The following is a 14,186-nucleotide window of genomic DNA, read 5'->3' on the forward strand; positions in this document are numbered from 1 at the left end:
TGTTTTTTATTGAGTTTTCATATTTTATATCCAACAAATTACAAATTATTAGAAAAAAAACGCAAAAATTAACATGTATATTTACAGGGAAGCATCTTCATAATTACAACTGTGGCCGCCCCTTTAGCCGGCATACATATTTTACATTCCCCAATATGGCCGAGGCACATGTTTATAGGCATTTATTTACAGTTTGATTTTGGGCCTTAGCTTGCCATCAAACCCCCATAACGAACCCGTAGCCCCCCCCCCCCCGGCTGCCTTCCCCTGATTCCCGTCCATTTTCCCCTGATTCTTGGCCACCCGACTATTCTTCCTCTTGTACGTTGGCCACAAACAGGTCCCGGAACAATTGCATGAATGGCTCCCACGTTCTGTGGAAGCCGTCGTCCGACCTCGGATGGCGAATTTGATTTTCTCCATTTGGAGAGATTCCGAGAGGTCGGACAGCCAGTCTGCAGCTCTGGGCGGTGCTGCTGACCGCCAGCCAAACAGGATTCTACGGCGGGCTATCAGGGAGGCAAAGGCAAGGGCGTCCGCCCTCCTCCCCAGGAACAGATCTGGCTGGTCTGAAACCCCGAAGACCGCCACTATCGGGCATGGCTCCACCCTCACCCCCACCACTTTGGACATAGACTCGAAGAAGGCTGTCCAGTACTCCACAAGTCTGGGGCAAGACCAGAACATGTGGGCGTGGTTGGCCGGGCCTCTTTGGCACCATTCACATCTGTCCTCCACCTCCGGGAAGAACCTACTCATACGGTTTCTTGTTAAGTGGGCTCTATGTACCACTTTTAGTTGCGTCAGGCTGAGCCTTGCGCACGTGGAGGTGGAGTTGACCCTATGCAGTGCTTCGCTCCAGAGTCCCCACCCTATCTCAATCCCCAGGTCGTCCTCCCATTTAATTCTTGTTGCGTCCAGTACGGTGTCGGCCCTTTCTACCAGTCGGTCATACATGTCGCTACAGTTCCCTTTCTCTAGGATACTTGCATCCAGTAGGTCATCCAGTAGTGTCTGTCGTGGCGGTTGTGGGTACGTCCTTGTCTCCTTTCGTAGGAAGTTTTTGAGCTGCAGATACCGTAGCTCGTTCCCCCTGGCTAGCCAAAATTTCTCTGTCAGTTCGTCCAGTGTTGCGATCCTGTCGTCCGTGTATAGGTCCCTGACTGTCAGTGTCCCCCCGTCCTGTCTCCACCTTTTGAAGGTGGCGTCAGTCAGTGCTGGTTTGAACCTATGGTTGTTGCAGATGGGAGCCTTGTCTGACATTTTGTTCAGGCCAAATTGCTGCCGCAGTTGGTTCCAGGATTGGAGGGTGGCTGTCACCACTGGGCTGCTGGAGTGTTTTTTGGGTGGGGATGGGAGTGCTGCCGTGGCGAGGGCCCGGAGGGAGGTCCCCATGCAGGAGGTCTCCTCCGCACGCACCCACTCGGCTTCTGGCTCCTGGATCCATCCCCTTACTCGCTCGGCTGTTGCCGCCCAGTGGTAGAATTGTAGGTTCTGGAGGGCTAGCCCCCCCCGGATTTTGTTTTTTGTAGGACCTTTTTTGGGATCCTAGCATTTTTACCCCCCCCCCCCCATACGAACGCCATGATAAGTTTGTCCAGCGCTTTGAAAAAGGCCTTGGGGATGTAGATCGGAATGGATCTAAACAGGAAGAGGAACCTGCCTCCTGGGCAGACTCTGTGCTCTCTGCCTCACCTTCGGATCCCCCTCCAATTTTTTGCTGCCCTGAGCGCGATTGCTAGCGGTTCGATTGCTAGTGCGAACAGCAGCGGGGACAGTGGGCATCCTTGTCTGGTGCAGCTGGAAGTATTGGGAGTTGGTATTGTTGGTCCGTACACTCGCCATGGGAGTGTTGTGTGACAGAGGATTTCTAACACGTCTTCTGCAAGTCACTACAGTTACGTCATTCACAATAAAATCAGACAACCCTTTCCCAGTATCAACAATTCTATGTTAAGGTTTTAAAAAAAATTTAGAGTACCCAATTCATTTTTTCCAATTAAGGGGCAATTTAGCATGGCCAATCCACCTACCCTGCACATCTTTGGGTTGTGGGGGTGAAACCCACGCAGACACGGGGAGAATGTGCAAACTCCACACGGATAGTGACCCAGAGCCGGGATCGAACCTGGGACCTCGGCGCCGTGAGGCAGCAGTGCTAACCACTATGCCACCGTGCTGCCTTTGTGAAGGTTTTTTAAAATGAAAATCAAGACATGAAGCAAATGTTTTACTGATGAGCACATAATATTCTGTAATTGCGAGTCATGCACGTTTCAGGTAGGAAGGCCTGTATTAATTTATAAACTTCAACTGGATCAAAAAACTATTTTGCTTCTCCAAAGATTGCAATCCAAGAATATTTTTTATTATTTTTTTTATTACTTTATCTGAGTTACAAAGCCAGGGCTCAGAGTGTGGAGAGGGGCGAACCCCATATCCAGCTCCTTGCCTGCTCCAAAAACCAATTCAAATTGAATCCAATTCATGGTCCCCACAAAGGAGACATACCAGATCTGAGCCAAAAGGCTCAGTCTTAGCCAAAAGGCCGAGAAGCGATACAATCCAAGAATTATTAAACGCTCCTCATTAGGTATTCCCCTCATGCTTTCCATTTCCCTGGTACATCTTTGCCCTCTCTCTATCAGCCAAATAGTTATAATCCAATAATCTAAAATACTGCATTCAGCACAGTCCTTCTTCCAAACAATGATTAAAGAGCAGACAAAGCAGATATATTTAAAAAAAACCTTCTTTGCAGAACATAATCAGGTAGCTTATCTGGTCCACGATGACAAATTGCTCATCTTGATTTCTAAGTTTAATTAATAAACAGATATCACGTGTGTACCTGACGAACGTTGCTTCTGGTACTTCTGTCGCTGCTGGAATCCTCTCCATTCTGCTTGGACCTTAGTGACTGAGGGAAGAAAGGAATTCAATAAATGGATCATAAACACTCAGATCAACTTCCAATCCTCTCTCCAGCAGCAGCATCCCCTCAGGTAAACACAAATCTGAGGGACTGAACCATTTCTAATTCCCAGCCAGATGTTCAGCTGATTCAGTAACTCCAAGAAATGCTGGAACTGTATCCACAATACATAAAATATTCAGCCTCCTGTTCAAATCTGGCCGAACCCTTGCACCTTCCCATCTCGGTTATCCCCTTGGGCAACTTACCAATTGTGTGCTTCTGCAACTCAAAAGCATCTTCGGTGGCAAATAGAGTCTTCGGAAAACGGATAAAAATCTTCGTCCTTAAAAGAAAATGAAAGGAAATAAACAAAAAGCTCTTTGCTGGGAGGCAGAAATCAGAGCCAGTAGCAGAAGCTGCCAACAGGCAACACACAAGAGATTGGCTTGGGACAAAAGGTCATCTATGGACAGCAATTCCAGCCATGTTTGCCTCAGTGATGATCACACTCCAGTGTGTTCCTGTACGTGTCGGAGTACAACCACAATTTAGCAAAATCCTGTCCTTGCTCACCCCCCCTCACAAAGAACTCAATCATCTTTCTCTGTCAAATTACCTCTCTTGCTCTCACTGGGACACAGTTCATAAGAACATAAGAACTAGGAGCAGGAGTAGGCCATCTGGCCCCTCGAGCCTGCTCCGCCATTCAATGAGATCATGGCTGATCTTTTGTGGACTCAGCTCCACTTTCCGGCCCGAACACCAGAACACTTAATCCCTTTATTCTTCAAAAAACTATCCATCTTTATCTTAAAACCATTTAATGAAGGAGCCTCAACTGCTTCACTGGGCAAGGAATTCCATAGATTCACAACCCTTTGGGTGAAAAAGTTCCTCCTGAACTCAGTCCTAAATCTACTTCCCCTTATTTTGAGGCTATGCCCCCTAGTTCTGCTTTCACCTGCCAGTGGAAACAACCTGCCCGCATCTATCCTATCTATTCCCTTCATAATTTTTAATGTTTCTATAAGATCCCCCCTCATCCTTCTAAATTCCAACGAGTACGATCCCAGTCTACTCAACCTCTCCTCATAATCCAACCCCTTCAGCTCTGGGATTAACCTAGTGAATCTCCTCTGCACACCCTCCAGAGCCAGTACGTCCTTTCTCAAGTAAGGAGACCAAAACTGAACACACTACTCCAGGTGTGGCCTCACTAACACCTTATACAATTGCAACATAACCTCCTTACTCTTAAACTCCATCCCTCTAGCAATGAAGGACAAAATTCCATTTGCCTTCTTAATCACCTGTTGCACCTGTAAACCAACTTTCTGTGACTCATGCACTAGCACACCCAAGTCTCTCTGCACAGTGGCATGCTTTAATATTTTATCGTTTAAATAATAATCCCGTTTGCTGTTATTCCTACCAAAATGGATAACCTCACATTTGTCAACATTGTATTCCATCTGCCAGACCCTAACCCATTCACTTAACCTATCCAAATCCCTCTGCAGACTTCCAGTATCCTCTGCACTTTTCGCTTTACCACTCATCTTAGTGTCATCTGCAAACTTGGACACATTGCCCTTGGTCCCCAACTCCAAATCATCAATGTAAATTGTGAACAATTGTGGGCCCAACACGGATCCCTGAGGGACACCACTAGCTACTGATTGCCAACCAGAGAAACACCCATTAATCCCCACTCTTTGCTTTCTATTAATTAACCAATCCTCTATCCATGCTACTACTTTACCCTTAATGCCATGCATCTTTATCTTATGCAGCAACCTTTTGTGTGGCACCTTGTCAAAGGCTTTCTGGAAATCCAGATATACCACATCCATTGGCTCCCCGTTATCTACTGCACTGGTAATGTCCTCAAAAAATTCCACTAAATTGGTTAGGCACGACCTGCCCTTTACGAACCCATGCTGCGTCTGCCCAATGGGACAATTTCTATCCAGATGCCTCGCAATTTCTTCCTTGATGATAGATTCCAGCATCTTCCCTACTACCGAAGATAAGCTAACTGGCTTATAATTTCCTGCTCTCTGCCTACCTCCTTTTTTAAACAGTGGCGTCACGTTTTCTAATTTCCAATCCACCGGGACCACACCAGAGTCTAGTGAATTTCGGTAAATCATCATTAGTGCATCTGCAATTTCCCTAGCCATCTCTTTTAGCACTCTGGGATGCATTCCATCAGGGCCAGGAGACTTGTCTACCTTTAGCCCCATTAGCTTGCCCATCACTACCTCCTTAGTGATAACAATCCTCTCAAGGTCCTCACCTGTCATAGCCTCATTTCTATCAGTCGCTGGCATGTTATTTGTGTCTTCCACTGTGAAGACCGACCCAAAACACCTGTTCAGTTCCTCAGCCATTTCCTCATCTCCCATTATTAAAACTCCCTTCTCATCCTCTATCTAAAGGACCAATATTTACCTTAGCCACTCTTTTTTGTTTTATATATTTGTAAAAACTTTTATTGTCTGTTTTTATATTCTGAGCAAGTTTACTCTCATACTCTATCTTACTCTTCTTTATAGCTTTTTTAGTAGCTTTCTGTTGCCCCCTAAAGATTTCCCAGTCCTCTAGTCTCCCACAAATCTTTGCCACTTTATATGCTTTTTCCTTCAATTTGATACTCTCCCTTATTTCCTTAGATATCCACGGTCGATTTTCCCTCTTTCTACCGTCCTTCCTTTTTGTTGGTATAAACCTTTGCTGAGCACTGTGAAAAATTGCTTGGAAGGTTCTCCACTGTTCCTCAACTGTTCCACCATAAAGTCTTAGCTCCCAGTCTACCTTAACTAGTTCTTCTCTCATCCCCTTGTAATCTCCTTTGTTTAAACACAAAACACTAGTATTTGATTTTACTTTCTCACCCTCCATCTGTATTTTAAATTCCACCATATTGTGACCGCTCCTTCCGAGAGGATCCCTAACTATGAGATCATGAATCAATCCTGTCTCATTACACAGGACAAGATCTAGGACCGCTTGTTCCCTCGTAGGTTCCATTACATACTGTTCTAGGAAACTATCGCGGATACATTCTATAAACTCCTCCTCACGGTTGCCTTGACCGACCTGGTTAAACCAATCGACATGTAGATTAAAATCCCCCATGATAACTGCTGTACCATTTCTACATGCATCAGTTATTTCTTTGTTTATTGCCTGCCCCACCATAACGTTACTATTTGGTGGCCGATAGATTACTCCTATCAGTGACTTTTTCGCCTTACTATTCCTGATTTCCACCCAAATGGATTCAACCATATCCTCCATAGCACTGATGTCATCCCTTACTATTGCCCGGATGTCATCCTTAAATAACAGAGCAACACTACCTCCCTTACCATCCACTCTGTCCTTCCGAATAGTTTGATACCCTCGGATATTTAACTCCCAGTCGTGACCATCCTTTAACCATGTTTCAGCAATGGCCACTAAATCATAGTCATTCACGATGATTTGTGCCATCAACTCATTTACTTTATTCCGAATACTACGAGCATTCAGGTAAACTACACTTATGTTGGTTTTTTTACTTCTGTTTTGAATCTTAACATCTCCAGTTTTATTCCTTTTAGTATTACTGGGCCTATTCACTGAGCTCCCCTCAGTCACTGTACTTTGTACTGTCGCCCTTTTTGATTTTTGACTATGTCTTCTCTGCCTTGCACTTTTCCCCTTACTTCCTTTTGCTTCTGTCCCTGTTTTACTACCTTCCAACTTCCTGCAACGGTTCCCATCCCCCTGCCACATTAGTTTAAACCCTCCCCAACATCTCAAACTAATGTTCCTGAAGGCGCTGACTCTCACTGGGGTACAGTTCTTGAAGGTGCTGACTCTCACTGGGACACAGTTCCTGAAGGTGCTGACTCTCACTGGGACACAGTTCCTGAAGGTGCTGACTCTCACTGGGACACAGCTCCTGAAGGTGCTGACTCTCACTGGGACACAGTTCCTGAAGGTGCTGACTCTCACTGGGAGACAGTTCCTGAAGGTGCTGACTCTCACTGGGACACAATTCCTGAAGGTGCTGATTCTCACTGGGACACAGCTCCTGAAGGTGCTGACTCTCACTGGGATACAGTTCCTGAAGATGCTGACTCTCAATGGGACACAGTTCCTGAAGGTGCTGACTCTCACTGGGACACAATTCCTGAAGGTGCTGACTCTCACTGGGACACAGCTCCTGAAGGTGCTGACTCTCACTGGGACAGAGTTCCTGAAGGTGCTGACTCTCACTGGGACACAGTTCCTGAAGGTGATGACTCTCACTGGGGGACAGTTCCTGAAGGTGCTGACTCTCACTGGGATACAGTTCCTGAAGGTGGCCTAGACTCTCACTGGGGGACAGTTCCTGAAGGTGCTGACTCTCACTGGGACACAGTTCCTGAAGGTGCTGACTCTCACTGGGACACAGTTCCTGAAGGTGCTGACTCTCACTGGGACACAGTTCCTGAAGGTGCTGACTCTCACTGGGACACAGTTCCTGAAGGTGCTGACTCTCACTGGGACACAGTTCCTGAAGGTGCTGACTCTCACTGGGACACAGTTCCTGAAGGTGCTGACTCTCACTGGGACACAGTTCCTGAAGGTGCTGACTCTCACTGGGACACAGTTCCTGAAGGTGCTGACTCTCACTGGGACACAGTTCCTGAAGGTGCTGACTCTCACTGGGACACAGTTCCTGAAGGTGCTGACTCTCACTGGGACACAGTTCCTGAAGGTGCTGACTCTCACTGGGACACAGTTCCTGAAGGTGCTGACTCTCACTGGGACACAGTTCCTGAAGGTGCTGACTCTCACTGGGGGACAGTTCCTGAAGGTGATGACTCTCACTGGGGGACAGTTCCTGAAGGTGCTGACTCTCACTGGGATACAGTTCCTGAAGGTGCTGACTCTCACTGGGATACAGTTCCTGAAGGTGCTGACTCTCACTGGGGGACAGTTCCTGAAGGTGCTGACTCTCACCGGGGGACAGTTCCTGAAGGTGCTGACTCTCACTGGGACACAGTTCCTGAAGGTGCTGACTCTCACTGGGACACAGTTCCTGAAGGTGCTGACTCTCACTGGGGGACAGTTCCTGAAGGTGCGGTGATGTGTTCTCCTGACATGGAGGGGTCTATTCCTCCACTTTAACATTGGTGAAGTTTTGTTTGTAATGTTCTTGCTCTGACAGTTCAGACTGAGAGGTGTCATGTACCTGCCCAGTTTGTGATCTTCTGGCTTGTATCCGAGATGTCGCACCAACGTTGCCACCCCTTCAGAAGGTCGACCTTTCCAATTCGGCCATGTTTCAGGACAGAGTGATTTGTACCTGGGGAAACAAAAAAGTGTTCAAAGTGTTCCTGGGAAGAATAAACCTCTTCAGAGCCTCATCTTCAAAACCAGGCCAACTCCACGGTACGTTATTAATCTGCATCACTGCTGCTGTAAATGTTCATATTAACAATACTACATAGCGTGACATGGCGGCACAGTGATTAGCACCGACACCTCACAGCGCCAGGGACCCAGGTTCAATTCCCACCTAGGGTGACTGTCTGGGTGGTGTTTGCACGTTCTCCCCGTGTCTGCGTGGGTTTCCTCCGGGTCTCCGGTTTCCTCCCACAGTCCAAGGATGGGCAGGTTAGGCAGATTTACCACACTCAAAAAAACTTTGTGTCCAAAGGTTAGGAGGGGTTACAGGGGTCGGGTAGGGGGAGTGATCCTTCGGAGAGTCGGTGCAGATTTGAATGGCCTCCTTCTGCACTCTGGGGATTTGATGGTTCTATATAGTTGGAGTTGGAACTGTTTGAAACAAAATAAAACTCCCTCTACACTGTCCCCATCAAACACTCCCAGGACAGATACAGCACAGGGTTAGATACAGAGTAAAGCTCCCTCTACACTGTCCCCATCAAACACTCCCAGGACAGGTACAGCACGGGGTTAGATACAGAGTAAAGCTCCCTCTACACTGTCCCCATCAAACACTCCCAGGACAGGTACAGCACAGGGTTAGATACAGAGTAAAGCTCCCTCTACACTGTCCCCATCAAACACTCCCAGGACAGGTACAGCATGGGGTTAGATACAGAGTAAAGATCCCTCCACACTGTCCCCATCAAACACTCCCAGGACAGGTACAGCACAGGGTTAGATACAGAGTAAAGCTCCCTCTACACTGTCCCCATCAAACACTCCCAGGACAGGTACAGCACAGGGTTAGATACAGAGTAAAGCTCCCTCTACACTGTCCCCATCAAACACTCCCAGGACAGGTACAGCACGGGGTTAGATACAGAGTAAAGCTCCCTCTACACTGTCCCCATCAAACACTCCCAGGACAGGTACAGCACGGGGTTAGATACAGAGTAAAGCTCCCTCTACACTGTCCCCATCAAACACTCCCAGGACAGGTACAGCACGGGGTTAGATACAGAGTAAAGCTCCTTCTACACTGTCCCCATCAAACACTCCCAGGACAGGTACAGCACGGGGTTAGATATAGAGTAAAGCTCCCTCTACACTGTCCCCATCAAACACTCCCCGGACAGGTACAGCACGGGGTTAGATACAGAGTAAAGCTCACTCTACACTGTCCCCATCAAACACTCCCAGGACAGGTACAGCACGGGGTTAGATACAGAGTAAAGCTCCCTCTACACTGTCCCCATCAAACACTCCCAGGACAGGTACAGCACGGGGTTAGATACAGAGTAAAGCTCCCTCTACACTGTCCCCATCAAACACTCCCAGGACAGGTACAGCACGGGGTTAAATACAGAGTAAAGCTCCCTCTACACTGTCCCCATCAAACACTCCCAGGACAGGTACAGCACAGGGTTAGATATGCAGTAAAGTTTCTTCCAGACTGCAACAATAATCAATATATGCCTGTATTTTAATGTCAAAATGTTTTTGGTTGCTAAATCCTGCTTTTCTTGTGAAGGAAGTGATCCCCACATTCTGCCCATCGCCCATACCTACCTCTGCAGGAAGATTTCGTATTTCCTCCGGTATGCAAATCCCGCTCTCCGAACGCGCAGATTCTCCATGAGACCCAGGTATTTCACCTGGTGTCTGATCAGAACTTCATCAAACCTTCCTGAACAGAGAGGGAAATACTCAATTCTCATCACAAGGGAATGGAATAAGTGCACAGCAAACCCACAAATGTGCCTCCTCTATTTTCATTATCTCTTACTTTAAATTGCATTGTTGAGATCTGACTGATGGTAGGAGAGTGGCATTCATTGGGGAGGTGGGGACGGAGGGGGTGGGTTGGATGGAGAGAAGGCGAAAGGGAGAGGGGAGAGTAGAAAGAAAAGGGTGGAGGAGTATGTACCTGATTGCTTTGCATCATTAGGTTTTATGCAGCGTACATATGATGGCTCTTTTGACATTAGGATCTCCATGAGTTTAACCAAGCTGTTCTTAAACTGAGTCGCTGCCTATATCGAGAGAGAGAGAGAGAAAACAAGAAAATCAGTCAAGCAAGTAAACGCACACACTATGGGAACTGTGCACATTTCCTGGTTGAGGATCAGCTCTTCATCCTGGAGACTGAAAAATGGTTGAGCATCGGAGGCAAGAAGTAGCTTTTTAAACATTGACACAGGAATGATTCATAGAATTTGCAGTGCAGAAGGAGGCCATTCGGCCCATCGAGTCTGCACCGGCTCTTGGAAAGAGCACCCTACCCAAGGTCAACACCTCCACCCTATCCCCATAACCCAGTAACCCCACCCAACACGAAGGGCAATTTATCATGGCCAATCCACCTAACCTGCACATCTTTGGACTGTGGGAGGAAACCGGAGCACACGGAGGAAACCCACGCACACACGGGGAGGACGTTCAGACTCCGCACAGACAGTGACCCAGCCGGGAATCGAACCTGGGACCCTGGAGCTGTGAAGCAATTGTGCTATCCACAATGCTACCCTGCTGCCCTTTATGACATTATGAGATTTATGACATTCAGGATCCAGTAGTTGAATAATTGGGGACACAACGTGGTCAGTGCAGCGTGGGAGAAACCAGTGAGTTTTTACCTCTGGTTCTCAAATCTCTCCACGTGTCTGGGTTTATTTAGACTCATTGACAGAGATTGATCACTATGATTGGTCAATAACTCTAATATTGTTATAGAAGGTGAACTTGATGGACATCAGACTTATTTGGTCTTATTTCATTGATCCATATATAATAGATGCAGAAAGATTGTATGGGAGTAGGGACAGGTTACGTCCTTGCCATTCTCAATCGCCAGCCTCATTCTTTCTCCAGCCATCTCATAGCCAGAAAGCAGACATGTTATTCCAGCCCAACCCCGCCCAAGGTCAGTCATGAGAAGAGTTTGTCAGAGCAGGAGATACCGACCCTCCCTATAACTGGCCACAAACTTACCCAGCTTTGCCCCATGTGGAGACAACAGACTTCCAGAGTGAGGGGTAGAAGGAATCATAAATATTTCACTGGCACAAGGGGCTGAAGAGGGCAGGGACTTGGGAACTGGCTGTCGAGAATGAGCAGGATAATAATCTTAGGTAGGCTTAACAATGAAGTCACTGTGAAAAGACGGAGACTGCACAACAGCAGCTTTCAGAGGGGCAAAGGGGAAACCCCCAAGGGCTGAACATCAGCAGTTTGGATAGTAAGGGAGTGAATGGTGTTGGTTTGGTGGTGAGGTGGGGGGAGCGAGGGACATTCCCACCTTGACAGTCACTGTTCTTTAGCTCCTTACCGTCTCTGGTCTCTTCTTGTCGTCCAGTTCTCCTCGCTCGAAGCACTGATTCAGGATCTCGTTCCCAGACTCACAAATTGCCTGGAAAGGACAACAAAATAAGCCAATGGGAATGGTACTGGCCAGAGACAGGCCAGTCACTCACAGTGTCTGTACTACATCACCCAGTGATGATCATTAGTGCTGGTCTCTACAACATCTCTCAGCTACTAGTGACACAATCTCGTGAACAGACAGAAATATGTATTTTAACATTGATATAACTGCGCTTTATTCTGACCCCAACCTCATATTTACCGCATGATACTTTAGATCACAAGAGTAAATGTTCCCCTTCACCTCATCACAAAGAGACTTGTGTAAACTTGGGCAACTCCACATTTTCTCATTTCCCAATTGATTCGACAGAAACATTTTGATTCCAGCTTTGATTTGTTTTTGTTTTCAAACTCACCTCTTTTAGATTCCTGAAGAGCAGATCATTGTTCTTGTCCAGGAATCCTGCAAAATAAATTTCACTTTAAATGGATACGGCACAAGGCGTAAGGAATGTGGAGCGTGCACGTTGTTGTGTTTACCTGTCACATTGTAATTCACCTCCCCAGCGTAATGCAAGAGCCGGAACTCCTCTCTTGCCAGTGTCTTACGGGTTTTCTGATCCGCCAACTTGTGTCTAACAACAAGGGAAACAGTTATTAGCTACAAGGAGAGAGAGAGATAGGGAGAAAGAGGGGAGAGAATGAAGGAAAGAGAGGGTTGTGGACAGGGACAGAATGAGAGAGAGACAGGGAGAGAGAAAGAGGGAGAAAGAGGGGAGAGAATGAAGGAAAGAGAGGGTTCTGGACAGAGACAGAATGAGAGAGAGACAGGGAGAGAGAGAGAGAGAGAGAAAGAAGGGAGAGAATGAAGGAAAGAGAGGGTTGTGGACAGGGACAGAATGAGAGAGAGACAGCGAGAGAGAAAGATGGAGAAAGAGGGGAGAGAATGAAGGAAAGAGAGGGTTCTGGACAGAGACAGAATGAGAGAGAGACAGGAAGAGAGAGAGAGAGAGAGAGAGAGAGAGAGAAAGAGGGAGAAAGTGGAGAGAGAAAGAGCAAGGGTTGGGAAGAGAGACGGGTAGAGATAGAGCAATGGGGAGTGATACAAAGAGGAAGGAGAAAGAGATGTAGAGATAGAGGGCAAAATAAATAAGAGTCAGCGACAGCGAGATGTGGACAGGAAGGACGTTTAGTTTATTAACTGGTTCATGTAATTTGCAGGTGTCTGCTTTTTCAGGCATTATGATTGGCTCGTCAGAGGATTGGTTAGCCAGTTTGCCCATACCTCCGACCACTCCCGATTGACAAGGTGGTATTTATCCATGCTGCATTCTCTGACAGTATTGTGGATCATTCACGTTCTCAAACCCTTGACAAGGAAACCCTGAGGGAGACATTAACCCTTTCAGACCTGCTCCTTTCTATTTCCTCATTTACCTGTCTCTTTGGGCAATGTAATGAACACTTCAATCACGGAAAATGTTTCATAGAACATAGAACAGTACAGCACAGAACAGGCCCTTCGGCCCTCGATGTTGTGCCGAGCAATGATCACCCTACTCAAACCCACGTATCCACCCTATACCAGTAACCCAACAACCCCCCCTTAACCTTATTTTTTAGGACACTAAGGGCAATTTATCATGGCCAATCCACCTAACCCGCACATCTTTGGACTGTGGGAGGAAACCGGAGCACCCGGAGGAAACCCACGCACACAGGGGGAGGACGTGCAGACTCCGCACAGACAGTGACCCAGCCGGGAACCGAACCTGGGACCCTGGAGCTGTGAAGCATTTATGCTAACCACCATGCTACCCTGCTGCCTTTCATCTTCAAGAACTAAGAATATTCTGGAAGAATTGGAGATTCTCAAAATACCCTGTTTCTTAAAGGGTTACTGCAAGGGCTCTGTTTATTCCCATTGCTGGAAAAGGCAGAATTTTACAAGCTGTAATGAAGCAGTTTTAAAGAGGCTGGAGGAAGCCTCTATATCCCGGGGCTGTTGATAAGAGGGTCACCATGTTTAAAAGTTGGTAGGCTGTTTTTTTGCTTTGGAGAGAAAACAAAAAGGTTCAACTGCTCGGGCAAAGATAATAACAGCTCCTGAGCAAAACAAAACGTGAATGAAAGTTGCTCTGAGGTCACTCTGCATTCTGAAGACTGCCAAGTTTTCCTTGTGTCCAGCTGGAAGGTAGTGCAAGGGTCATCGATTGTTTCACAGACAAATGCTGCCAGATTAAGCCGATAATGCAAGCACCCTTTCAAGGTCTCCAATATTTATTCTTTTCCTGCGAACCACTGGCTTATAGCATTCTGGCAAAATTCCTCCATTTGACTTTTCTTTTAAGTGTGTGTGTGTGAGAGAGAGAATGTGGGTTAGGGTATTTAGAAAGAGTAATTATTATTACTTTCATGTTTCATACTGTATGTTAATAAGCTTTGTCTTTCTAATTGCCAAATCTGGTTTTAT

At 46.9% G+C, this 14,186-nt stretch overlaps 1 protein-coding gene across 1 annotated transcript in view; it reads right to left on the reverse strand.

Moving 5' to 3' along the window:
• Positions 1-14,186, reverse strand: part of LOC119974359 (unconventional myosin-Ic-like) — a 48,247-nt gene that overhangs the window by 13,382 nt on the left and 20,679 nt on the right. The window contains exons 13-20 of the mRNA XM_038813129.1: positions 12,254-12,348; positions 12,130-12,176; positions 11,676-11,756; positions 10,275-10,380; positions 9,917-10,034; positions 8,148-8,261; positions 3,184-3,260; positions 2,852-2,920 (exon numbers count right to left, since the gene is read on the reverse strand). Of these exons, the coding sequence (XP_038669057.1) occupies positions 2,852-2,920; positions 3,184-3,260; positions 8,148-8,261; positions 9,917-10,034; positions 10,275-10,380; positions 11,676-11,756; positions 12,130-12,176; positions 12,254-12,348 (707 nt within the window). The remainder of the gene's footprint in view (positions 1-2,851; positions 2,921-3,183; positions 3,261-8,147; positions 8,262-9,916; positions 10,035-10,274; positions 10,381-11,675; positions 11,757-12,129; positions 12,177-12,253; positions 12,349-14,186) is intronic.

This window comes from Scyliorhinus canicula, chromosome 12, assembly GCF_902713615.1.
Source record: "Scyliorhinus canicula chromosome 12, sScyCan1.1, whole genome shotgun sequence".
Lineage (NCBI taxonomy): Eukaryota > Metazoa > Chordata > Chondrichthyes > Carcharhiniformes > Scyliorhinidae > Scyliorhinus > Scyliorhinus canicula.